Source organism: Balaenoptera acutorostrata, chromosome 2 (assembly GCF_949987535.1).
Source record: "Balaenoptera acutorostrata chromosome 2, mBalAcu1.1, whole genome shotgun sequence".
Classification (NCBI taxonomy): domain Eukaryota; kingdom Metazoa; phylum Chordata; class Mammalia; order Artiodactyla; family Balaenopteridae; genus Balaenoptera; species Balaenoptera acutorostrata.
The window spans coordinates 157,804,667-157,825,266 of NC_080065.1; the positions used below are offsets into that span (position 1 = coordinate 157,804,667).

General features: G+C 47.3%; 1 protein-coding gene across 1 annotated transcript in view; it reads right to left on the minus strand.

Annotated features, from left to right (window-relative positions):
• Positions 1–8,397: 8,397 nt before the first annotated feature.
• SH3PXD2B (SH3 and PX domains 2B) overlaps positions 8,398–20,600 on the minus strand; it is a 112,511-nt gene continuing 100,308 nt past the window's right edge. Inside the window, exon 13 of the mRNA XM_057541101.1 lies at positions 8,398–15,013. Coding sequence (XP_057397084.1) covers positions 13,457–15,013 — 1,557 coding nt within the window. The 3' untranslated portion in view covers positions 8,398–13,456. The remainder of the gene's footprint in view (positions 15,014–20,600) is intronic.

Consider the following 20,600-nt stretch of genomic DNA (forward strand, 5'->3'; position numbering starts at 1 on the left):
ATCTGAACAGATATTTTCTAAAGAAGACATCCAGGTGGCCAACAGGTACATGAAAAGCTGCTCAACATCACTAATCATTAGGGAAATGTAAACCAAAACGGCAACGAGGTATCACCTCACACCTGCTGAATGGCTATTATCAAAAAGACAAGAAATAACAAATGTTGGCAAGGATGTGGAGAAAAGGGAACCCTTGTGCATTGTTGGCAGGAAAGTAAATTGGTGCAAACACTGTGGAAAACAGTATCCAGGTTCCTCAAAAAATTGAAAATAGGGCAGTGAAAGCGCCAAGTCCTAACCATTGGACCTCCAGGGAATTCCCCTTACTTGCTTTTTTTTTTTTTTAACATCTTTATTGGAGTATAATTGCTTTACAATAGTGTGTTAGTTTCTGCTGTACAAAAAGTGAACCAGCTATACATAAACATATATCCCCATATCTCCTGCCTCTTGCGTCTTCCTCCCACCCTCCCTATCCCAACCCTCTAGGTGGACACAAAGCACCAAGCTGATCTTTAAATAATAAATCCTTCCTTCTCCCGCTTAAAAAAAAAAAAAATTGAAAATAGAACTATCACATGATCTAGCAATTCTACTTCTGGGTATTTATTGGAAGGAAATGCAAACACTAACTTGAAAAGATATATGCATTATATGTTCACTGCAGCATTATTTATAATAACCAAGACATGGAAGCAAACTTTGTGTCCACTGAGAAATGAATGGATAAAGAAAATGTGGTGTGTATATACAATGGAATAGTCAACCATAAAAAAGAAGGAAATATTGTCATTTACAACAACATGGATGGACTTTGGGGGAATTATGCTATGTCAAATAAATCAGACAGAGAAAGACAAATACTGTGTGATCTCATTTACATGTGGGACCTAAAAAGAATTGGGACTCATAGATAAAGAGAACAGATTGGTGGTTGCCAGAGGCAAGCGGTTGGGAATGGCTGAAATAGGTGAAGATGAGTTACCAAACCTAACCTGGGTCTGCTCGCCTGATATGCAGCAAAGCCAATCTCCTGACCCTGTACAAAGGAAAGTATGGCATTTATTGTAGGGCACCCAACAAGGGAGTGGGAAACAAGCCTCAGATCTATTCCAACTTGGTCTTTGAGTTAGGGTGGTTTTTTTGTTTTGTTTTGCTTTGTTTTGTTTTTAAGGGAAGAAAAAAGAAACTGGGATTAATTATCATCTTGTGACATTTCTTAATCATAGTTTCAGGAGTCAGGCTGTCTCTAGTATACGATCCTCTGGCCAGGTGGTCCATGGCTGGGGTGTCTGTGAGCTCATCTTGCCCTGGAGAAACAACTTGAGTTTGTATGTTGATGATAATATCTCTAATAGCAATTTTAGTACGTTAACAATGTTATTGACAACAGCGATTTTAGTCTTCTCACTCTGGTCTATTAGTGTTCAGTTAGCACAGGATTGAGGTCAGAGGGGACAAGAAAGAGAGTAAAGTTATGGATAGAGAGGTTAATCATAAATTCAGTAAAGGAACTTGGTTTTAGGGAGACTCAGCTTCAAATGGTGAAAAGGTACAAACTTCCAGTTATAAAATAAATAAATCCTGGGATGTAATGTACAGCATGGTGATTACAGTTAATAATACTGTACTGTATATTTGAAAGTTACTAAAAGAGTAGATCTTAAAAGTTCCCATTACAAGAAAAGATTTTTGTAACTGTGTGGTAATGGATATTAACTAAACTTACTGTAGTAATCATTTTTGCAATATATAAAAATATTGAATCTTTATGTTGTATATCTGAAGCTAATATAATGTCATATATTAATTATATCTCAGTTTAAAAGAACTGTGGTCCAGAAATTAACAACATACACAGTGAAGGTGCAGCCACTATGGAAAACAGTGTCAGTTCCTCAAAATGTTAAATGTGGAGTTACATATGATCCAGCAATTCCACTTCTGGGTATATATCCAAAAGAATTGAAAGCAGGGATTCAAGTAGATATTTGTACACTCATGTACATAGCAGCATTATTCACTACAGCTGAAGAATGGAAGCAATCCAAGTGTCCATTAACAGGTGAATGGATGAACAAAAGTGGTATAAACATACAACAGAATATTATTCAGCCTTGAAAAGGAGGGAAATTCTGACACATGCTACAAAATGGGTGAACCTCAAGGACATTATGTTAAGTGAAATAAACCAGTCACAAAAAGACAAATACTGTATGATTCCACTTATATGAGGTACCGAGAGTAGTCATACTCAGAGACAGAAAGTAGAATGGTGGTTGCCAGGGACTGGGGAAGGGGGGAATGGAGAGTTGTTTAATGGGTGCAGAGTTTCAGCTGGGGAAGACGGATGAGTTCTGGAGATGGATGGTGGTGATTATTGCACGAACAGTGTGAATGTACTCAATGCCACTGAACTGTACACTTAAAAGTCAGAGAGAGAAAGACAAATATCATATGATATCATGGAATCTAAAAAAAATGATACAAATGAACTAATTTACAAAACAGAAACAGACTCACAGACTCAGAAAACAAACTTACAGTTACCAAAGAGGAAAGCTAGGGGGGAGGGATAAATTAGGAGTTTGGGATTAACAGATACACACTACTATATTTAAAAGAGATAACCAACAAGGACCTACTGTACAGCACAGAGAACTCTACTCAATATTCTGTAATAACCTCAATGGGAAAAGAATTTAAAAAAGAATTTTCCCCTCAATGGGAAAAGAATTTGTATATATATACATATATATAACTGAATCACTTTGCTGTACACTTGAAATTAACAAAACATTGTATAAGTCAACTATACTCCAATATAAAATAAAAAATTTTAAAAAATGGTTAAAACGGTAAATTTTAAGTTATGTGTATTTTACCACACACACACACTCACACACACACTCACACACACACACACATAAAATACAGTGAAAGCAGTTTAGCAAATCCATGTTCACAGCAGCAAGGCCATGGCCTGGTTCTCAATCTTCTCCAAGGACACACAGCAGCTGCTACCTTCTTCCCAAGGTGCACAAGTGCTTCATGAGCCATCTTGATCTTTCTAAGAGGCATTTCCATGGGGCTCTCCAAATGAACATTCTTATGGTCCCGAGATAAACACAGGGAGAAAAATCAGCAAACCTGCAGCTCTTGCAAATTGAAGACCAAGTTGGCCTGTTTACTCTGCAGAAGATAGTAACTAACACACAGCGTCCAAGCCAGATTTCTCAGGTGGATGCATCATGATGGAGCACAAACTCAATTTAATACAGTAATAATAAAATTCTGCATAGCCATTAAATTTTAAGATCTACAGCAGCATTTTCCAAAGTATGTTCTGTGGGATGTTCATAAATGTTATGTGAAAAAAAAATTCTGTTGTGAAATACACTTTGGCACATTGGATTAAACAGGTTAAACAGCTTCTTTACTGCAGGATTCTCAGAGCCGTGCTAGTGTGTGACACAGATTCCAAGTGGGGAGGCTTGGAGAATACTCAGGCAAGTGGTTGCCAAATGGATCTGACCACACAACGCTTTTTCAGGATCATGTGAGGGACTGATGTTCCATAAACACACTTTGGGGAAACTTTCATTTAGAGAAAAGTAATAAAATAGGAGATGGATGTACACCTGACCAGGGTGTCAGCAAACTATAGCCCTTGGGCCTAATCCATCCAACTGCTTGTTTTTTCACAGAACTGAGAATGGTTTTTACATGTTCAAATGGTTACATTTTAAATAGTTATGTAAGTTCTTGCATAACATTCTGGTTTTGCCTCTTGGCTCCCAGAGCCCCAAATATTTACTAACTGACTCTTTAAGAAAAAGTTTGCCAACTCCTGTACTAGGCCGTGAAAATATTTGAAGACTGTTCATTCTTCTTGACTCTCCACAGAAGCAATAATAATTATGATGTCCTGTTAGAAATGCCTACTATGTGCTAGGCATGTATTATTTCCATTAATCGTCACAACAACTCTGTGAGAAAGGTATTATAGTCCCCATTTTATGGATGAGAACACTGAGTATCAGAGAAGTAAGGTGTGTATCAGAGTCAGAACTCAAACCCAGGTCTAACCCCAAAGTCAGTCATGGCTTTGTCAACGGTTTACAAAGTAGGGTCCGTGTATCCTGGGGGCGGGCAGATAAGACAAGCCATTGGAGCTCAGTGAAAAATTAGATCTTTTCATTACATGTATTTTTAGCTTATCCTTCACTTTAAATTTTGTATATATATTTTATTATAATATATAATAATTATAATAATAAATCAGCTAAAATTAGCCTAAATCAGTAGCCAATAGATAGTTTTTTAGGAACCTCATAAATTGCTCCCCTTTCACCTCACCTCAGTTCCCAAGTAACTGAGAGAGACAGAGGGATCTGGGGATTGGAGAACGAAATGCCACCTTTATTCTTGAGAGAGCCGTGGGAGAATCTGTCTTAGGTGAGGTGTGCGGCAGTTATGGGGTTCCCAAGGCTGAATTCCAGAAATAGTCGTGTTCCTTGATCCAGTCACAGACGCCCCTGAAAAGCACAGGATGCCTTTTGTGGGGTCCCCTTTACCACTAAGCCTCCCACTGTCAGGGACAGAGGGGAAGGTGTGCTCCCTGAGGACATCTGTCCCCATAGAGGAGAGAGGGAGGGGCTGAGCTATGCATGCCTGGCTCCTGCCCCCCTAAATATCAATCATCTAGATAATTCCCCCTTCTCCCCTAGGGAGAGGGAGGAAGGGCTGGAGCATTACGCTAATGGAGCTCTTCCTTTAGGTGGAAGGGAACCCCATGCATTGGGTGTGAGAATTTTCCACCTAACAATATTGTACATGATGTATCTATTTAGTAATATATGTATTTTATATAGTTATTACTGCATATATGCTAAGCATTTTCCTATCAATAAACCATCAGGTACACAATGAAAACCATCTGAAGACCACTATTCTATACTATACTGTACAAGTATGTGGCCAAGTTCCCTGCAGTTGAAAAAGAATAGGAGAACATAGTTTATTGTAGGATCTGGGCCTCCTGGGTCTTAAGAGGAGATGAACCTTGGCTTTACTAACTTGCATCTAAATGTTCTGAACACCGCCACTAACTTACAGGTCTCTAAAGGAAAACTTGTTTTTGAGCCAGAAAACAAATTCCATTCCTGGCAGCTATTTTCTGAACAGTTTCCTACTTGAGTGGCGATCTTACTATGGGGAAATCCACTCAGAGAGCTCCAAGTTAGACCAATGGCAAATAGGAAACCTTGAAGTTCACGTGTGCATTCAAAGAAGTATTTTGTACTCACCATGCTGTGAATGTTAGCATTGAAGCCCGGGCTGCAGTGAGGGGTGGAGTTACAGCTGGAATTAGGAGGAATCAGCTAAGGATTGTGGTTCAGAACTCAAGGTAGGGCTTCCCTGGTGGTGCAGTGGTTAAGAATCCTCCTGCCAATGCAGGGGACATGGGTTCGAGCCCTGGTCCGGGAAGATCCCACATGCCGCGGAGCAACTAAGCCCGTATGCCACAACTACTGAGCCTGGGCTCTAGAGCCCGCAAGCCACGACTACTGAGTCCACACACCATATCTACTGAAGCCCCCGCGCTCTAGAGCCCGTGCTCCGCAACAAGAGAAGCCACCACAATGAGAAGCCTGCGCACCGCAACGAAGAGTAGCATCCACTCGCCACAACTAGAGAAAGCCCGCGCGCAGCAACGAAGACCCAACACAGCCAAAAATAATAAATAAAAATAAATAAATTAAAAAAAAAAGAACTCAAGGTAAAGTTGAAATGTAAAATTCGACATTTTCCAGAATTTATGACATGAAATACTGCCCTTGCTAGATGCTCTGTGAATGGCTTCACAGTCAAGTACAGCTGAAGAACCCGATATTGATAACCCCCCTCTCAGATAATCACACTGCATGTTTTTATGCAAGGAGCTTCAAGAAGTTCTGCAAAAAACCCAAAACAACCAAAAGACTGTTTAACTTAATTTTACCAAGCATTGCTCAAACGAATGTGTCCATAGAACACTTTCTTTTTTAAAAAATAAATAATTTATTTATTTTTGGCTGCACTGGGTCTTCGTTGCTGCACGCAGGCTTTCTCTAGTTGCAGTGAGCGGGGGCTACTCTTTGTTGTGGTGCGCGGGCTTCTCATTGCGGTGGCTTCTCTTGTTGCGGAGTACGGGCTCTAGGCACGCGGACTTCAGTAGTTGTGGCTCACAGGTTCTAGAGCGCAGGCTCAGTAGTTGTGGTGCACGGGCTTAGTTGCTCCACGGCATGTGGGATCTTCCCGGACCAGGGCTTGAACCCGTGTCTTAACCACTTAACCATTGTGCCACTGGGGAAGTCCCCCACAGAACACTTATTTCAGACATTATGTGTTGACATTTGTTCTGGAAAACACTGAAAAATGCTGAATGGAAAGATTATAGATTTGGGAACTGTGATGGTCTATTAAGGAGTTAGAGGTCCAAGGTCATCTTCATACTAGCTGTGACAACGTGTAAACAATCTCTCAGACTATTAATTTCCTCATCCATAAAATGGGTATAATAATTCTTACGTAGAAGAATTGTAGTGAAGATTAAAGAGATAATATCTATATTATCATGCCAGCTCACAGCATGTACTCAACAAAAATTAGAATTTTCCCCTTAATTACAGCATTAGGTTTTGGAAAGAGAAAGTAGTTCTTAAATATGATGAATCCAGGAAAGAATTACATCAGGATGAAATATGTGCCTTTATTAGCATTTGGGAGGGCGCATAGTATGGTTTTAAAAAGCCAGTTTTAGGACCAGACACGCCACGCACTAGCCACGCGAGACCTTGGGCCAGTGTCCTCACCTTTCTGAAACTTAGCAACTTCATAGGTAAAATGCAGATATCCACTTCACGGAGCGTTCTGAGGATGAAATAAAATTGTAGGTAAAGTGCCCCATAGGCCTGGAACACAGCAAACGCCCAGAAAAATAATGGTGCCCTTGATCATAGTAGCATGAAGCACCATTTTGGAACACATACTATGCCAGGTAAGGAAGGGGCTGAGTTTGGCCATCTCTTCAGAGTGGAGCGTGCAGACCATTTCCTCACAATGTACTTTTTAAGGATGCAGATTCCTGCTGATTCTGACTTTTGGGGGATGCAGCCCAGGAATGTGCACTTTGGCAAGCTCCCGGACTGAATCTTCTGGTCACTGAAACTTGAGAACCAATGATTGGGAGGCATGGGTTGCCAGATGGTGAGGAGGCACACCTGGACCAGATAGACATGAACCAGAGAAAGAGTGGACATTAAACACTCTGGACTGGGAGAAGAGTGGCCCCTTGATATGAGTTTTGGACCCCCAAATTCACCATGACCCCTTAGAGAAAAGTGTTTGCAGGTGTGTGAGCAGGTACGTGCTTGGTGTGGCATTCCTGGAACAGGATAGCAGTGGTGAGTGTACCAGGTCCAAGTCAGAACTGAAGGAAGGTAGTGGGTAAGAGACCCCGGAGACACAAAGTCAGGTTGATTCCTGACCGTGGTCCAGTTCCCATCCCATCCCAGGAGGCTCAGGGGCCCCTGCACGCCTGCTCCGGGAAGCCCATGCCATGGTCATTACCAGATGTATTCTTGAGACTAAGCACTCCTGGTTTAGGAGATTTGGGAGAAAACGCTCCCGGGGTGTGTGGGGTACGGGTGGTGGTGTTAAACCACATAATGACTTTCCTTTCTTATGGGAACAGAGCTTAATATATGAAGGAAGATTATTCCTAAGTAAGGTGCACCAGAAGATCATTGCTTTAAACTGTTTCCTCCAAGGTGGGATGAATATTGTATCTAAATCCTCCCCTTTGAACTTCTTCTGGGCTGGGACTCTGCTGGTTCTATTCTTCTCCTCCTAGGAAGGTGGGGTGGTGGTGTCCTTTTGGATTCACCTGGGACCAAGGAGGCTCCGCACCGGTGGTTGGTTTTGCCTTGGCGCTGCCTTTGGGAAAGTAATAAAACATCAGGCAATGCTCTCCACCTCCTGGGAGCAAGTGGCTTGGGCAGTCCCTGTGGCCCAACCGTGGCTGCACCCTCCTACTTCCCTGCCCATCAGTAGGCAATGCCAGCGAGAGGTTCAAACTCCCTGGACATGTAAAGTTTTCCACCTTTAGGCACAGAGCCGAGATGTGGGAGATACCCAGTGAATACAAGGAAGCTTTCTCTTGGTTTCTGGACATTGCAGTTAAAAGAATCAAAGTACACTAGGGCCCAGAGAGAGGAGTCATCCCTATTTCTGAGCAATGCCCAAACCTAGCTCACACAGGCTTCTGTTTTTTGATCCCCAAATCCAGGCCAAGATGCCAGGGCACAAAGCGACTCACCCTTTCTTCAGCCAAATAAAATCCATAGACACATCTTCACAATGAAGCTTGAAACCAGTCAAGCACTTTTTTTTATTAAAAAAAAAAAGAAAAAGTCTAATGGTAAAGTATATAGTCTATACATGCTACAGCTAATTCATTGTTCATCACCCCTCCCGCCTCACATTATATATCCTCATGTATTTCTCGTGTGTGTTAAAAGGAAACAAAGACACCCCCAGAATGTGTCAACTTGCCAAGGGTATGAGGAGTGCTGAGATGTCCGGAGATCTCCAGCATCATCCTGTAAGCAGACGTGAGGTGGTGGGACAATGCTATCAGGGCCCACTGCTCCTGGAGGGATGCAAGAAATGGCCTAGTTACTTGGTGGCTCCCTGAAGCAGGAAATGTGGGTTGCAGCCAAGGTGACCAGTTTGTTATCACCCCGTGAGTGAAAGGGGTGCTGCTATTAACAATTGCATGGGCACAATGTCACAGACGGGCATACACTGGGGTAAAATACGGACACCTTAGTTGTGTTAGGATTGCTTATTGCCATCATAAGCCTGGTGGGTGCACCTCCTTTTGTATGTTTATAGAAGACCTGAAAGTGAAGGCTGCTGGCTGTGGCACTGGGTTTGGCCTCTTCAAGGACAACAAAAGTTGAGTCCCTTGTTCCTGACTGGAGCCAAGAAGGCCTATTTGGGAGTAGACGATAAAAACGGGAAAGGTGGAATGTTGAAACACAATGGGTGGCTTGAAAACTCCACAAGGTAGCACCAGAAAGCAGACGTTACCCCATGGGGCTGGACGGTCAAGTCTGTGAGAAGGGTCCTCAGCAGGTGGTCCATGAGCAGACAAAGACTCTGGAGCCTCCTGGTTTTAACTCTGCAACTCCACAACTCTGTCTGTGACCTCCACGGGCTAAGGTCCATCTAGACGTTAGAAGCTTAGCCAAGTTAGGAGCAATTCCTCCAGGCTAAGGGAGGGCTTGCCGCACCCTCAGGCCTCAATGCAAGCCAGTTTCCTACTCATTCAGGCTGCACGGTTTGACAATAGGGACTCTTTGGTCTATGGTCTGGTATGGTTGTTTGCAGCAAAAGCCCTGAAGGACGGGCTTGACAACCAAGGAGGGGACAAGACTGCCATGCGTGACTCAGGCTGTTACGTATACATTGTCACAGCCCAAAGTGAAGGGCAAGACCTGACCCAACCCTTAAAAACTCAAACAATGAAAGGATGGGAGCCAAGCCGAGCCACGAATGTTCTCGTTCTTGATGATGTTGAGTTGCCAGCTACCTGAGGCCAGGAGCGATTTCTACTTCATCCCACTCAGTGCCGTGCACTCGGTACAGACTAAATAAATACTAGACTGTCCATCCCTCAGCCTAAGAGTAGGGTCTTCCAACCTTGGGGAGATTTGGCATCTGTCCTTTAATGTGGCAAGTTTGTTTTCCTACATTCTACCTGGTAAGGAAATCCCCTGTGGGCCCAGAAATGTTTTAAGGTCAAGAACTTTGTATAAGAAATCAATCATGTGGTGGGGCTTTGTGGAGGACGTGTAACATGACTATTGGAAGCCTGGCGAGGCTCTAGCAATTTCCCGGCAGGGCAGGGCAGGGCTTTAAAAATGGTTTGAGCTGCAGTCCAGCTCCCCAAGTCTCATCCTGGGACAAGGACATAAACCCATCAAATGGCAAAGAAATTCTGAGTAAAAAACTTGAGTAAAGGCCTATTTTATCAAGTGGTGGTCCTAAAATGCAGATTTTCCAAAGATTTGGTTGCTATGACTACAAGCTATAGTTTTGCCCTAGGGTGTAAGATAAAATAGCCATCCCAAGAAAGTATGCAGGGGTGAGGAAAGGAATAAAAGCCATCCTTGCCTGCCTTTCTGGGCTGGCATTTGGCCTGTGACCTACTGACATGTGTGATCGTGGGGTCAGGAGAGGAAAAACCTAAATTAAGAGGGAGGGTCCCCCGTTTCCCTGGAAGCACCAGGAACATTTCATTGTTGATGGCAGAGGAAATGTCATGGGCACTGGGGAGAAAAAAACTGGATTCAAGTCTCAGCTTGGTCAATATTTGGATGACGCTGACTTCATCCTCTGAACCTGTGCTCTCATGACAGATTGGGGCTGACCCTAGGCACCTCACAGGGTTGAAGTGAGGATGAAATTAAAGGAGGGAGCGTGCGTAGGCACCGGTAACCTGCCCGGAGCCTGGCACAAAAGTTATTCCTATGGCCCCTGGACATTTGCCACGGTGGTGACTCCAGGGGATTTTGCATCTGCTCTATCAAATGTGCACAGAATGGTGGCTACAGTCCTGGATGGTATCAACCTAAGCCCCCAGGTGAGGACAGCTAGGGAGAGCCACCGGCCATCAAGACCGTCCCTTGCAGCTGCCTGGGGAAGTGCCCTCACCGTGGTAGGAGCTGGAGAGAGGAGTCCTCAGGCCACAGATGTGTCCTGAGGAAAGAACAGTGAACAGAGAGAAATGTGGCTGTAGTACCTTCCGTTCATGCCAGAATAATAATAATAAAAAGGCTAATTACTTTTTCATGTGCAGGGAAAATTTTCTATCCAGAAAAAGGCGGAATTAGCCCATTCCCACCCAGCTGACCCCTGGGAGGAGGAAATGAAGCCAAAGACAAACGCCTTCAGCGGAATCTGCACACAGAAATCCAAGCTCTTCACAGCCAGGCACGGAGTCACCCGCAGCCTGGTCTACACCCAGCGCCTAGTACATAGTAGGCACTCACAAAACACTAGAAAAAGGTCAATGAAAGCTGAGAGATAATCGGAAAAAAAAAAAAATTCAGAGTTTTGTCTTTTGAAATGTAGTCAAATCCTGCATGACAGCTTCACGAATGGTGTTTAAACCAAAATAGGTCAAAAACTCAGGAAAACGTGCTGTGGGGCCTCCTCCCGAGTGAGGGGACCTTGGAGGGTGGATGGCCCTCTCCCATTCTCCCTTCTGCCCCTGGCTGCCATCTTCCCCCCAAGGTTCTGGGAACAGGGCTGGGGGCAAGTGGGCGCGGCAGGGCACCTCAGGGCCCTGTCCCAAGATTGTCGGGGCGTGGGATTTACAGACCTACTGAAGGAGGGAATAAAGATGCGATTGTGGATCAGGGGAGAAGCACCCAGAGCCCATGTGGCAGTGAGGAGGGGTGGGGAGGGGAGGGGAGGGGAGGGGGGAGTGGAAGAGAGCTGTTTGCACATAAATTTTGGCACTGCAGGTGGACGGCGAGCATCCCTGGGGAAGCTGCCCTTGTGGTCCCAAAAGCATGGCAGCAGCTGACTACTCTGCATCAGAGATCTCTGGGGCAGGACAGGGCCACTTCCTCTTGTCCTGCAGAGTAGGCTGGGATGAGGAGGGGTGCTGCATTCTCACCCCCCAAGGCAGCCTGGACCCTAGGCAAGAGCTCTGGGCTGGAAGCCAGAAACCCCGGGTCCTCATTCTCGTTCTGCAGTGTAGCTGTGTCTCTATGTGACTCAGTGAACCACATCAGTCAAAATGGGTGCAAGGGCTGCCCTGGGTTCCTTCCAGGGAGACCACAGAGAGGGAGAATGCATGGAAAAAAAAAAAAAAAAGAAAACTACTCTTCGAGTGCCAGAGAGGAGCAGGAAGCAGCAGCAGAGAGAGACAGGAGGTTCTGCCTGGCCCTCGGGTCCCTGTCTCCTTATGGGACTACTGCCTACTCTGCCCAGTTTGCTGGAGACTCAGCTGCTGGCCCTGGAGCCACCAGGGTCCCTCAAGGCTGGCATGTGAGACCACCTTGGCTCCCTTTGCTCCATAAGCTCTATCCCCCGGCAGTGGGGCGGGGGGGGGGGGGGGGGGACACCAGCATAGGAGCAGGAAACAGGGCTCTGTGGCAGCACCGGGGCCCTGGGCAGCCGCTGTGTGGAGCAACCGTATGGGGTCCAGGGCAGCCTTCAGCAGATGCTACAATGGGTCGGAGGGGTGTTGGGTGTGAGAGCAGCCACCCGGCCCCCACGTGCACACCCCAGGGCAGCCAGTTGGCCGCCTGCTCCTGAGGGCCAGCTGGCGTCTCCCTGTCTCCGCCTGGCTTGCCTCTTACAGGGGGGAAGGGCACAGGCATGGAAGTCAGGCCAGCCTGGATGCAAATCCCCTTTCCTCCTCTTCCCAGCTAGCGTGCCCTTGGGCACATTGAACCCGAGTTTCCCCATCTATAAAACAGGTATAATAGTATCAGAGAGGGCTGCTGTGAGGGTTCAGCATGAATGTAAAGTGCCAAGTACAGCGTTTGGCACCTACTAGCTACTCAGCAAAGAGGAGCTCCCAAGGGGCGTGGCTTGTGAACGGTCCCCTTATTCAAACAAACCTTGAGATTCTTGCTCTAGGTAGGCAGAAGTGAAAGCCCCCCCCCCCCAAAAGTGGGCTGGGGATTCCTGTTTAAAAGCCCTGGGTTGGACCACAGCCTGCAGCAGGAAAGTGGAGCATGCTTGGAGCTGGAAGCACTCCTTTAGAACCGATCAGGGTCCCAGCACAGAAGGGAGGCAGGGTGGCTGGGAGGACCTCCAGGCCCACTCTTGGGGCAGTTGCATCTGCTTGAACCTGAGAGGCCGGTGGACCTGAGGCCTCGGGGAAGACATCACCTCCCTGGAACTGGCAACGGAGCTGACTTCTACAGGATGAAGTTCTTTCTGGGACCAGGCATTTTGGAAACCGAGTGAATCAAGTTGCTTGACATGAATGAACTGGGTGGGGTGCTGGGGCGGCGGGGGGGGGCGCTCTCCATACTCTGCCTGATCCGAGCAACAAGAGACCCTTTCTGTAGTTTCTCCAGATGATGGATTCCGGTCCTAGAGGCCTCAGAGAGTCATGGTCCAGCTGTTGGGTGGGCAGGGAAGCTGGGTGGCAATGCCACTGGCCTTAAGGCAGGGATGCTGAGAGAAAGGGGTGTGGCCTCTGAGCCTCCAGGGGATGCTGTGATGGGAGGGATCCCTCTCCACCCAGAGAAGGGAAGAAACCACAGTATTCCAGTCTTCCTTCCTTTGAAGCTGCGTGGAGGATGATAAATTAAGAGGCATATTAAATATGTAGGTAAAGCCGGCAGGGTCGTGCAGGACTTCCAGGCAGGAAGGGAGCAGGCTAGGGCTTCTTTCTGAGATAGTTGGAAGGAATCCACCCTTCCCAGGAGGGGGCCCCGCTTTGGACCTGGCAGAACCACCAGCCGCTGCTGTTCTTTTCCCGGACCTCGAACACCGTCCCCTCCTGGAAGCTGCTGGTACCTTCGTCTCCTTCAAAGTTGGCCACGGCCACATACAAGTCCTTGGGGCCGTCTGCATTGGGGAAGGGGGCTGCGGCCACTTTCTCCTTGTTTTCTCCCATCTTGCCCATCATCCGTGGCCCCAGCCCACCTTTGCCTCGCATGTCATCCTGTCCCCCTGAGGAGTTGGAGAGAAAAGGTTTGGCTTTTGGGGGGACAAGCAGGGCCCGGCCTGGGACAGGGGCTGCCTTGCCTTCGTTGGGCTCCCGCTGCGGCCCTCTGACCTCTGGAAGGGGCCCTCTGACCTCTGGAAGGGGCCTGGACGACGAGGAGCTTTTCTTGGGGGGCGGTGGTCTCCGAGGAGGGACCACAGGTCTCTGCTGGGAAGCCTCTGGGAGGGGAACTGGCACATTCTTAGACACGGGATCTGCGGTCTTGGCTGGCCTTGGAGGGGCTCTGCAGGACGTCTCCTTTGGGCTGAGCCCATTCTGTTTGCTCGTCCTGTCCTGGGCGCGGCCAGGCCCCTCCCCTGGGAGGAAGCCACGGCTGATGGCCACGTCCTGGCCTCCCCCAGCCTGGGGGCTGCTCTCTCCGTCCAACGAGGGTTTCTCTTGGGACTTGGCGGGCCTGAGCTTGCTCCTAAGGTTACAGATGTCCACTTGGTCTTCACCCTGAGGTGGCTCTGTCCTGGAGGAAGGAGCTGGTTTTGGCCTAACCTGAGGTTTGGACTTTAAGAAGGGATTCTGGGGAACAGCTTCCAGCTTCTCCTCCGGTGGGTCAGCTTTGGATTTGGAGACAGGTCGGAGGTTGGGCTTCTTCACTTCCTTGGCCAATACTTTGTGGCCACACTCCAGCCCCATCTCGTTTTTCAGCTGGAACAACTTGCTTTTGTCAGGTTTGGGCTCTGGTCTCCTGCTGTCCCGGGCTGGAGGCGTGTATTTGGTTGGGATCATTGGCAAGATCATGCCAGGAGGCTTGGGCGAAGAACCTCTGAGCTGCTCCATCCTCTGTCGCTCCTGCAGCTCCCCTTCCGACTTGATGATGGATTCTTTCCGGGGAGGGAGGCTGGGCTTCTCCTCCAGGTTGGGGTCCGAGATCTCCTCGTAGCCTGCACACGAGGACGTGTCTGAAGATGCTTTCCTTGGGACCTCCTTACCACCCTTCCAGTCTTTGGACCATGGCATGGCGGAGTCCACAGCCCCATGTGGTGCATCGGGTAGGGGCCGAGACGGGCCGACGGCTTCACTGCCCGTGCAGTTCTCCATTGCTGCTGCATCTCCCAACCGGAGCTGCGTCACCTCATTGGGCAAGGGAGCCAGAAAGTTGGGTCTTGAGGCATTGCTGGTCTTCTTATACTTATCGATGAAAGTCGCTGGGGCCCATCCTTCCTTATCTTCAATCTGAATGTACCACCAGCCGCTCAAGTTCTTCTCGATCACCTGGAAGGGAGGGCAGAGGAAAGCACTGAGTAGGTATGGTGTCAGGGCCAGTGGGCCAGGATGGTCTGGGAGAACCCACATGCAGCTGGGGTTCTGGAATCAGGGATTTTACATTCGTCAGATTCCCAGGCAATATCTATGGGGGACCATCTATGAGACCGCTGTGTATCAGAAACATCTTTTTTTTTTTTTAGATGATAACCAAAGGGTAGAATTTTTTTTTTTTTAAGATTGATTGATTGTTATGTTGGGTCTTTGCTTCTGTGCTAGGGCTTTCTCTAGTTGCGGCGAGCGGGGGCCACTCTTCAGCGCGGTGCGCGGGCCTCTCACTATCGCGGCCTCTCTTGTTGCGGAGCACAGGCTCCAGACACGCAGGCTCAGTAGTTGTGGCTCACGGGCCCAGTTGCTCCGCGGCATGTGGGATCCTCCCAGACCAGGGCGCGAACCCGTGTCCCCTGCATTAGCAGGCAGGTTCTCAGCCACTGCGCCACCAGGGAAGCCCTATCAGAAACATCTTACATGGGGGTAGGTGCTCGTGTAATTTTGGATTTCCTCAAAATCAGTCCTTGAGACATGAACTTGGGTGTAGGTAGTTAATTTGAGAGATGATTCCAGGAAGCCCAAGTGAGGAACTGAGGAAAGAGAGAGCCAGTTAGGAGCAGGTTAATGCTCTTGGGCCAGTGGGGCTTAATTTAACAGGGGTCCTCTGAGAGACTGTGCAGAATCAGACATTGGGGGTGGGGACTCTTATCTCCTGACCCCTAGTCCCTCCCCATCCCCAAGACATTAACCCGCCCCCTTTCTGGGTGATGCCCTTAGGCAGGCATAGGAGGTGGGAAGCAGTTGCGGGGTTGGGATACAGGGCAGGCCACCAGCAGTGTCTGCTAAAATTCTGAAGAAGTTCAAGGCAAACCCCCAATACAGCCCAAACTAGCCTTGATCGTTGCTCCTTTGGTTGAGCACCAGACAAAGCAGGTGGCTGGTGTTTATATGCCATGCCGTATGAAAAATGTGCATCCTTAAACGTGGGGATCACACCTAGCTCATGTTTAGGTACAGGGGAACTGATGCTGATGGAGGTACAGCAAACTTTCATCTCATCGCCCTCTGCCTCTGGGATACACACCCATTGACTGGAACGGTGGGTGGAATCACTCATGTTATTTAATATCTTATGTTTCCTGTCTCCTTTTTGTTTAGTACCATGTGGCTGAATTCACATGGGTGAAAAGTGCACACGCTGCATGTTATGGGCTGAATTGAGTCCTCCCCAGATTTCTATGCTGAAGCCCTAACCTCCGTACCTTAGATTGTGACTGCGTTCGAAGACAGAGCACTTTAAGAGGTAATTAGGTTAAAATGGGGTCATTAGGGTGGGCCCTAGTCCAATATGACTGTTGTCCTTATCAGAGGAGATGAGGACACACAGAACATCCAGAATGAGGGACGACCGCGTGTGAACACAGAGAGAAGGTGGCCAGCTGTAAGCCAAGGAGAGAGGCCTCAGGAAAAGCCAAACCTGCTGACACCTTGATCTTGGACATCCAGCCTATAGAACATGAGAAAATACATCTCTGTTGTTTAAACCACCCAGTCTTTTGTGATGGCAGCCTGAGCAAACTAATAAACAGCAATACCGCAGCAGGCTCTGTGCACAGGAGAGCTGATTAATGATTACAACCACCTGATGAGATGGGGATTGTCATCCCATTGCACAGATGCAGAACCAAGCCTCAGGAGAGCTGAGGAACTCGCAGAGGGTCACGCAGAAAGTCAGTGGGGGAGGCAGGAGTCAAAGGCAGCCTGGGGGCTTCCCTGGTGGTGCAGTGGTTGGGAATCTGCCTGCCAATGCAGGGGACACGGGTTCGAGCCCTGGTCTGGGAGGATCCCATATGCCGCGGAGCGGCTGGGCCCGTGGGCCACAATTGCTGGGCCTGCGCGTCTGGAGGCCGCGATAGTGAGAGGCCTGCGCACCGCGATGAAGAGTGGCCCCCACTTGCCGCAACTAGAGAAAGCCCTCGCACAGAAGCGAAGACCCAACCCAGCCATAAATAAATAAATAAATAAATAAATGAATAAATAAATTAAAAAAAAAAAAAAAAAAAAGGCAGCCTGGTGGGCTCCAGAGCCTGAGCCTTTACTACCCAGCCCTGCCCTGGAAAGTGGACCCTGCTTGGGGGGAAGCCGTGCCCGAGGTGAGAAAGCGCTAGGGGCCGAGGGCTGTGGGTATGGTTCTGCTGTTGCACTCTGCCACCCAGATCAGAGAGAAAGGCAGCCACAGACCCAGTGCAGGAGCAGAGGCTGGCCTCTGGGGCTGCAGTCCTGGGTTCTGGTTCCGGCTGCCTCAACAGCCCTGGGTAAGCCACAGGCCTGAGATGCCACATCACAAAACAGAGAGGATGGTAAGAACAGTAATGCCCACTTGTAGGGTTTCCATGATGACCACATAAGCTAATGCGTGCAACAGCACTTGGTAAAGGCTGAAAGGAAAACGTTACCTATTAGTATCAAATTACAGGGGAGAGCACTGAGAACGCAGCAGGCACGTGGCAGGCATATACTTAACACGTCCCACTGGAGTCTCTCCAGGAAAGGGTACTGATAAATGGAAGCCCTTTATGTGCTGGTGACCAGCATCTTATCAACACTTGGTAGCTCTGGTAATGACTGAAGGTGATTCTGGGCATACAAGTCATTGTCGGCACATCCGTGAATTCAGCAACTCTAAGACTAAGTATGTACGTGAGCAAATGAAAATAGAACAATAATCAAAATGAAATCTATCAATGAGGATTTGCTAAGCTTACACTCTACTATGTACTATGGCAGAAGCTCTCAACATTTGTGTTCTTAATTGCGATGTATGGGAGTTTTCATTTACTAGAGAGAAGCTAAGAGCTATTACGAATACAGTCAGTCATACCTCATTTAAAAAATTTTTAAAAATCAATTAATTAATTAATTAATTTCTGGCTGCGTTGGGTCTTCGTTGCTGCACGAGGGCTTTCTCTAGTTGCAGTGAGCGGGGGCTACCCTTTGTTGTGGTGTGTGGGCTTCTCATTGCGGTGGCTTCTCTTGTTGTGGAGCACGGGCTCTAGGCACGTGGGCTTCAGTAGTTGTGGCGCACGGGCTCAGTTGCTCTATGGCTTGTGGGATCTTCCCGCACCAGGGCTCGAACCTGTGTCCCCTGCATTGGCAGGTGGATTCTTAACCACTGCACCACCAGGGAAGTCCCCAGTCAAACCTCATTTTATTGTGCTTCACCTTATTGCACTTTGCAGATACTGCATTGTTTTTGTTTTACAAACTGCTCATTTTCACAATATTTCAAACTTCTTCATTGTTATTATATGTGTAATGGTGATCTGTGGTCAGTGATCTTTGATGTTACTATTGCAAAAAGATTATGACTTGCTGAAGGCTCAGACGATGGTTTGCATTTTTTAGTAATTAAGTATTTTTTAACTAAGGTCTGCACTTTTTACTTTAATACATTTATTTATTTTATTTGTTTATCTTTGGCTATGTTGGGCCTTCGTTGCTGTGCGCGGGCTTTCTCTAGTTGCAGCTTTCTCTAGTTTCTCTATTCTTTAGTGAGGTGCTCAGGCTTCTCATTGCAGTGGCTTCTCCCGTTGCAGAGCACAGGCTCCAGGCACGCGAACTTCAGTAGTTGTGGCACACGGGCTGTGCCACAGGGAAGCCCAGTCTGCACATTTTTTTAGACATAACGCTATTGCACACTTAATAGATTATAGTATAATGTAAACACAACTTTTATATGCACTGGGAAACCAAAACATTCATGTGACTTGCTTTATTGTGATACTGGCTTTATAGTGGTAGTCTGGAACTGAACCTGCAATATCTCCAAGGTTGGCCTGTAAAAGCAAATGCAAAATCACAAGAATGGAGATGAAAGAAAATAGCCTGGGCTTTAAAACCAGAGAGATTTGGGATCAAATCCCAGCTCCACCACTTACCAGCTATGTAACCTTGGACATTTACCTAACCTCTCTTTGTCTCAGATACATCTGTAAAATGGGCTGGGGACTTCCCTGGTGGTGCAGTGGTTAAGAATCCGCCTGCCAATGCAGGGGACACGGGTTGGAGCCCTGGTCCGGGAAGATCCCACATGCCGCGGAGCAACTAAGCCCGTGCGCCACAACTACTGAGCCCGCGTGCCTGGAGCCCATGCTCCACAACAAGAGAAGCCACCGCAATGAGAAGCCTGCGCGCCACAACGAAGAGGAACCCCCGCTCGCCGCAACTAAAACAAGCCCGCGTGCAACAACAAAGACCCGACGCGGCCAAAAATAAATAAATAAATTAAAAAAAATAAATGGGCTGAATGTATCGACCTCTTGGGACTTGTGTGAAGATCAGTTATGAAGGATGTAAGGTACTCGGCACAGATAAGTGTCTGTATCAACATTTAAAAAAAAATAAAATGGGCTGAATGTATTGACCTCTTGGGACTTGTTTGAAGATCAGTTATGAAGGATGTAAGGTACTCGGCACAGATAAGTGTCTGTATCATCATTATCATCGTATCATCATTAGTAAAACATGTTTTGAAGATACATAGACCAAGCAAGGAACTAAGGTATTCCTTGTAGCTCCACTGCTAGAACACTGTAGTTCCATGAATGAATTCTGAACACTAAGATGATGTTGAATTGAACCAGGAAGCAAAACTGGAGGAGAAGAAAACAAAGGATACAGCGTTTATCATAAGAAAAGAACTCTTGGTTAAACCAAAAACTGTAGGGTGAACTATTTCTCCCTCAAGTCCTTCAAGTCATCACTAGCAGAACCTATGCTGACATCACAGAACAGTAATAAAGCAGAGAAGTTTCAAGGATGGGTTACATCTGTGCTTCCTGGAAAGGAATGCTGGGTATGTGAGCTATTTATTGGCTCAGCTTTAGCAAAAACAGACAGAATAAAAGCCAGAAACGAGACAGGGGAATGGTTCTGGTTGAAGTGGGGGGTGCAACCTTGGACAGAGACTCCCCAACACCTCCAGAAGACCCCAGGGATCCATTTACTCCCTACTGCACACACAGTCAGCCCTCAGCTTCCGTGCATTTTCCGGAACACCTTGAGCTGCCCTAGGTGGATTTCAGAATGCTCTGGGCCAGGGAGTGCTGGTGCGTATGGGCAAATGCCCTGTTTGCCAGCACGCTCAAACAATGGTGTGTGTTTGTACAAAATGCTGGAAACTCATTGTCTTAAAGGAGAAGAAGGTTTTATCATGTTTTTCAGTGCTCTTGGGAAAAAACAAACAAACAAACAAACAAACTTTTATAATACGCAAGCCAGACTTCTGGTTTCAAGATGGGAGATGGAATGAACAGCGGTTTCCCCTTAATGCAATAAAGCCAGGAAACAAATGAATATCAGTACAAAGCCAAGCGCAGAAAGACGAAGGGGAGAAGTTGGTGGACCAGGAATTGTGAGGAACCACTGATGGGCAGAAGCTGCAAAGGGGGGCTGTGGCCCAGGACTGCTGCAGGGGGTTTTGTTGCAAAAGGTAGTAGCAGTGTGAGGCCTGCCAGACTTCGACAGGGAAGAATCTGAGACTAGG